Raw genomic sequence first — 6,900 nt, 5'->3', positions numbered from 1 at the left:
ATGTATATCAGAGCTCATTTAGAATTTCAACTTGGATACTTTAATAAGCTAAAACACAGTGCCCTATTGGGTATTGTTATCGCCGGATTGAATGAGAACTGAAGAAACGTAGACAATTAAGTGTAATACTCATATGTGATTAAGTCTGGCAAAATACAAATATCGCTGAAACAGACATTTTAATTGAGTTTTATAAAATTATACAAATCTTTGAAGTGATCGTAAATCAGTTATTACAGGTACTTAAAGCAATTAAAAAAAGACACAAATTATACTTTTAAGGGTACAGTGTTTAATGTTTATCAAGTTAAATTTCTACAACTAGCAAGGGAACAACAGATGAGTTACTAGGACTCAGACCTTGTCCTAGGGAATGTTTACTGGGCGATCCCAATGACACCACAAGCCAAACGACTTCCAGCATTTCCCGTCTTTTTACTTTCATCATTTTCACCTTTGCCCAAGTCATCTGGTTTTTCATGGACCTTGAAAAAATTTTAAGAACATATAACTTAGGACTATCGAGTAATTACCATCTATTCCCAACAATACCCAAAGACCTCTAAGAACCACTTAAAAATAGCAAACAGCGTGTTAAAATAACCCTAGGGAAACATTTATTCTAGTAGTATAAAGAGTGGTACTAAAAGTTTGATGATGCAAAAATATAAATTACCTTTAAACCCTAGGTAAGAGTTGCTATCTCTATATGAAATATTAAAACTCAATTCTGTTATAGGCTACCACATGCTGATCTTAATCCTCCATAAGAAATTTTAGTAACCTTAGTTATAGTAGTCATTCTTTTATACTATAAATTATTTTGAGAAAAAAATGGAAAGTGGAACCCCCCCCAAAAAAAGATATATCAAAATCGTGCTTAATCGACCATAACGTAAGAGGTAACCGTAAAACTATCTTGAACTATTTAAAAGTAGTACTGTAAGTTCTTCTCATCAAACATTTATAAAGCATTTTTCTGCTTCTCAACTGTGGCTGAAGAAAATTCTCAGGATAAAGGGTCAACTGAAAGGAAGTGACTGCTGGATGCTAACTGCCCTCTGCAGCAGGCACCGGAGACGATTTGGTGTTTTGCAGGAACCAGATGCAGCTCCCAAGGGTAACGGGGCACCCACTTCCCCCACATTAAACAAGGGATGAGACCTGCAGGCACGAATGTTAATACTGAGGTCTGTCCAAGATTTTAGACTCAACAAAATGTCCTGTTTAACTACAAGGGGAAAACCCAATAGCGGCAAGAAAATCTGGCTGTTTTAAAACTAAAGACTACTGTTTATGCAAGACAGATATAATATGATCAAATGTAATCTGCTTTACTACTGCATCTTAGCAGAACAGTGTTAACTGACCTAGATAATTTATCTTCACTGTAATCATCCAATAAAATAATTGCTTTTTCTAATCTGAACTAATGGTACATTTTATGTGGACCCTTAGAAACCAGGATTAATAATCAAGAAATCACGAAGATACAGGACTGTGTTAGAAGAAGTCTTACGCATATCCTTATCACACGAAAACTCACCACCATAGTGCGGCCAATGATGGAATGGTCTCCCGAGAGGGCAATCATAGCGTCTTCGATGTGCACGTGAGCCATCCCATCTTTGCCGGCAGTCACGTTGCCCAGGTCGCCAACATGCCTAATGTTGCAAAGCAATTGGGAGACTAGGAATGATTTCCATTTAACTTAACATCAGAATAGTTCATGAACAAAATTAAAAACTCAGAATTTTTAATAAAAGCCCTTTTTCCAGATTGACAAAATTTGGGGACACATACAAATTTTAAAACAAGTAAGTAGGCAGTCTAGACACACGGCTCTTTAAACGAGGCCTCGAGTCTACACATGATGCCCTGGGAAGAGTCATGGGTTGGGGGACACCTCTAATTTCAGAGGCAGAGCGCTGAACGATGTGCTCTCAGTCACTGAGTTATGCCTATGAACTCTTGGCATGGCTAAGAAAGCTCTGCCCCCCAGGCTTCTGTTACAAACTTATTAATCCTTGTCCTTAAGTTTAATATTCTCCTGAAAGGCTCTCAGAAACCAAACACATACGAATGGACTCTCATCGAATTTTCAATATCAAATTTTTAGCTACCAAGCTTCCTATGTTTCACAATGATGGTTTATTTTGCTAGTGGTTGACAGTACTGTTATTCATGACATTTCCTGTATTAGTTCCCTTTGGCACTTGTATTAGTTCTATATTCAATAAATGCTACGAAACCAAATCGTGTTAAGTGTCCCCATTTGTCAATTCCTCAGCCCAGGCAGTCACGTTAGCATTCCAGCATTTGGAGGCAGGGAGTTACATGGAGGAGAGCGATTATGTCAGCATGCAATTTGCAGGTGGCAGAGCCACACTGACTCCAAAAGGCGATTTCCGTTACTGAGAGCTAAGCGTTTGGTCACTCACCTCTCTTCATCCTTTGGCCCACCATGTGTTTTGCCAAGTGGATTGAAGTGAGGACCTGCACTGGTACAGCCTATTTACCAAAAAAAGGAAAGAAAGAAAGAAAGAAAAAGAAAAGAAAAAAGTAGCTAAATTCCAAAGTAAATTCTAAAAAACTATTAACGGTGAAAACCTTCAAGTACTGACGTACATCATGACTTCTAGGCTGATACAAACAGGAAGCAACACCTTAGTATAAGCAAAGTGGGCTAGGTGTAGCGACAAGTTCTAATTACTCTGTGACACTGGTAAACTTAATGCCATTCTCTGGGCTTTAGTTTCTTCACTGCCCTGTAAAAATAAGAGGGCCAACACCTGATCTTCAACAGTTCGTCTGTTAAAACCCCATGATTATGATCCTGGTCTGTAAGAAGGCAGAATACCTCAACTACAAAAAACTTATCTCCCCAGCAGCTACCACCAAGCAGCTCTCCTGTCTGTGGCCTCAACCTGGTGTGTGCAGAATACGAAAGGGCGAAAGGGCGCCTCATGTCCAAGGGCCAAGGCTGTGGCCTCGCACGACCCCGAGGGGGGTGGGAGGACAGCATTCAGCTGGATCCTGTAACAAGGGCGCTCCCATGGCCATGCATACAACACGACCACCACACGGCAGGGCTTCTTTTGTGACATGGCTTCCTTCATCCAGCTGATGGGAAGTTTCCACTGTTCATGGCTTCCACCCAGCACCCCTTCCCCTCCCCCGACCCTCCCCTCCAGGGGAGAAGAGAGCAAGTCACAGGAAGCAGCATAGTTAAGTCAAAGCCACAGAGCAGTGGGCCTCCCAAGGCAGAGGCAGCAAAACCAAGTAACGAGACATTTTATAATTGTTGAAGTAGATCAAATCTGACCATTAAATCGCTATTTATAGGAACCAAATTATGGAATATTAAAAACAAGGTCCAGCAAAATGAATCAAGTTCTCATTGTAAAGTCTAAACACTGTCAGATTATTCAAATATGGCAAAAGATTACTAAAAGCATTTTTAACCCATAAATTGTTAACTTGCTTCTAATCCCAAAGTGAGAAAATGAAATTCAATCCAAAGCCCCAGTAATTTACATTCTATCTTCAGTCTGTATCTTACTTCCGGCTAAGGACCTTGCCTTGGAGGTGTGGCACTCCTACCAGATAAGGCAAATAAATGTAGACCCTGCACTTAAAGCACCTGCTCTCAACCTCATGAACACCTGGGATCACACAAAAGGTAAGAAAGTAACTGAATTTTTTGTTTTTCTTAAAAAACACCTAAGACTCTTATATAATCAAGCCATAATCACGATCAAAAACAAAACAAAACAAAACAAAACCCATCAAACTCCTTCCTTTCCACACTTGAGTCAAAAACTAGTTTTGTGGCTCATCTCCCTAAGGTTGACCTTCGTAGTCATAGAAACCTTTTTTTTTTTAAATGTTAAGCGTTTTTCATGTTTGGGGACAGCGCTGCTCAGTTCCGTCTACGTTACCAGGTTAAACAGGTATGGGCCACTAGGCTGGCACCCACCTTGTGTATTATCCCCGAACTGATGGACGTGGAACCCATGGTCACCTTCAGTCAATCCTGTGATGGTTCCCGAGACCACGACCAGCCCATTTCTCTGTATTCGGAGAAAAGTGCGAGACATTTGAGAGAGCAAGTGCCCTGAGCAAGGACAACAGTTGGATTACACCTTTACCACTCACAGGAGTGTGGAAAGAACGTGGAATTGGGAGTCCACACACCTGTGTCCACATCGCAGGCCCACCGCTTCCTAGCAGGGAACTTCCAGCAAGTAGCTTACCTGCTCTAGGCCTCCATCCCGAACCCAGGGAGAAGGTGACCGTACCTTGTTCTAACACTCCTCACCAGCAGCCCCGTGGCCAGGCATCAGGACTAAACAAAGTAGCACAGAAAAGGCACCTAGCAGAGTGGCAAGCAGTGAGCACGTCAACGGTGGATCTGCAGGCTTTGTAGTTCTGTCTCTCTTACAATGAATATTAATAGGTTCTGGTTTATTTTGTAAATACTTCTGAATAGGTTATATGTGTACATGGTGAGGATATGTGTACATATCAAACTTTTTAACCCAGATGTTAGCACATGCTTTTTGGAACCTTGTTGTTTTTTTTTCATACAGACACTTTTCCACATAGCAAATATACAGATTTGCCTTAAAAAAAGAAAAAGGGAAAAAGGCACCCTGGAAATATCCAACTGGCTGCGCCCTAGGATCCCTGTTCTCCACTCTCCACCAGGGGGTGTTTATCAGATTCCAGCATAAATTTTGTGTGTGGTAACACTGGTACACAAGATTATATATATTTCAGCTGTATGTTACAATTCCAGCATAGACGTTTTCGATACATAGCCAGAAAATAACCTATCCCACTGTCCCCAGAGGACTAATTCTAGTCTCTGACCGGAGGTACTGTTTTCTGAAGTCTTTTTAGGCACTGAAACCTCAGTAACCTTTCTGCTCTAACTACTGAGACCAAAAAGACAAAAACACAAAAGCAGGTGAAAATAACACAGAAGTATCGATGTTCAGGCTATGGTGATGGGTAATGGTATTGCTGGCTACATACAGAAATCAAGTAAGTTACCATTACAAGTACAAAGATCGTAGGAACTAAAAATATACACAAGCACCCACACCACACAGTAATACACAGGATGCCGTCTTTATTTTTAAATAGTCAAGACCAACGGTTGCAAGAGGTGTTAGCCTTGAACATGTGACTTTCCACAGGATAAATACCACTGCTCAAATCAAGTAGGGTGGCGACTGCTGCGCTTTTTTGCTTTTCTTTTTGAGAACATACTATGATTCTTCCGAGTACAACCTTTAATTTTAGAGCAACTCAAACATGAATGTCCTCTCCCAAAATACACTGTGTTATCAAAAGCACAGAGAGACAAACAGGGCAGGTTCTTCGAGCCTCCGTTTAATGGATGTTGCACAGAGCACATGAGTAGCTCATAGTATGCTTCCTGGGCGCGACCCTGTAGGGCCAGGTTGTTATCTAAAGGAGTAAAACATGTCAGGGGTGTCAACGGGGCCAGCACAGTGCTGCCCTGGTCTACTGAAGGCTCAGTAAGGGCAGATCTCCAAATTCTTCAAGAGAAGCTAGAAATACAGACTGACAGGTGAAATTTTCTAATTCTAAAATACTGGAAAATAATCCAAAAATTTAAATACTCAATAGGCCAAATACAGTTTATTGCCAATTTAACGTGTCTCCATGTCTGTAGAGCTGTAATGCTTAACTATGCAAGTGTCTTTATCAGGTACAAACACCACCACCAAAATGGAGCAGAAAGGAGGGAGGCGTTCAAGCTGCCCAGGGAAGGTGGAAAACTCCAGGAGCTCGGTGCCGTATAGATTCACAGCTTGGCTTCTGAACGTTAACGCCAGGAGCCATTTTTCAGTGGCCTGAGAGAATTCTCAGAATCTCTAGTCGGCGAATGAGTGGGACCAAAGACAAAACGAAGCCTGGCAAATGAAAACAGCAAAATTTAGTCAAATGCCGAGGGCCTTTTCCAGAAAATCTGGAAACCACTTAAAGAGAAAAATTACGCTGGAATATAGGTGTGCTCCCCTGTGTAAATTACACAGATGGGCCACTCACATTTCTGTAAACCATTTTAAAAGTATATACAGAAATATATATATTATTATATGAGTGATATATATATCATATATATATACACACATATATATATATATCACTCATATAATAATCTCTAGTGAATAACAAGCCAACTACCAACAATTACCACCAGCTGCTAACCTCACTAAGATTTGGGGGGAAAGTCTTACCACAAGCACCTCCCTTAAAACGTGTTTTACATTATCAATAACGAGTATTTCTGTGTCCTTTATGTTACAGAATCTGTTCAAAAGTTTGTTTTCTACCATCTCAGTAACAGACCTATTGGTAGAGCGATGTCAAAGTCACTTTCCAGAGAATCTGGTTAAACAAATGATCTAACACCAGAGTTAAGTGACAATTCCATGCAAAGAAAACACTCCACCGCTGCGAACGGAAACACGCCAAACCCCATCCACTACCTTCCACCAACAGTAATTCTCCACCCTCGGTACACATTAGAACCGCTTTGCAAACTTTAAAAACAGCACTGCTCGGACTGCACCCCAATAAATTCTGATGTAACTGGTCTGGACTTGGACCCTGTAATCTGTTTTTTAAAAAACTCTCCAGATCTACGCACCCACGGTTAAAATCCGCTGCTCTGGAAAACCCCCAACAAGGGAGTCCGTAAGATCTCTGGCTTTTGGGAGCTTTGGAGCTTTGTCCAGGGTCATCTTCTTGGCCCTTACAGCCTGACCGTGACCCAGAGTAGAAGGATCAGCAAACTATTCCGTAAAGGGGCGCATACGGACTGTCGCCTATTCTTGTTTTTCACGACCTTTAACATAAACG

The 6,900-nt window shown here is 41.2% G+C and overlaps 1 protein-coding gene across 1 annotated transcript in view; it reads right to left on the bottom strand.

Moving 5' to 3' along the window:
- Positions 1 to 272: 272 nt before the first annotated feature.
- The window catches only part of SOD1 (superoxide dismutase 1), a 7,461-nt gene continuing 833 nt past the window's right edge, over positions 273 to 6,900 (bottom strand). The window contains exons 2-5 of the mRNA XM_006908266.3: positions 3,980 to 4,073; positions 2,442 to 2,511; positions 1,547 to 1,664; positions 273 to 485 (exon numbers count right to left, since the gene is read on the bottom strand). Coding sequence (XP_006908328.1) covers positions 378 to 485; positions 1,547 to 1,664; positions 2,442 to 2,511; positions 3,980 to 4,073 — 390 coding nt within the window. The 3' untranslated portion in view covers positions 273 to 377. The remainder of the gene's footprint in view (positions 486 to 1,546; positions 1,665 to 2,441; positions 2,512 to 3,979; positions 4,074 to 6,900) is intronic.

The sequence above is a fragment of the Pteropus alecto genome, unplaced genomic scaffold (assembly GCF_000325575.1).
Source record: "Pteropus alecto unplaced genomic scaffold, ASM32557v1 scaffold81, whole genome shotgun sequence".
In the NCBI taxonomy this organism is placed as follows: Eukaryota; Metazoa; Chordata; class Mammalia; order Chiroptera; family Pteropodidae; genus Pteropus; species Pteropus alecto.
The sequence above is the reverse complement of the archived record's forward strand: the minus strand, read 5'-3'. Positions and strand labels throughout refer to the sequence as shown.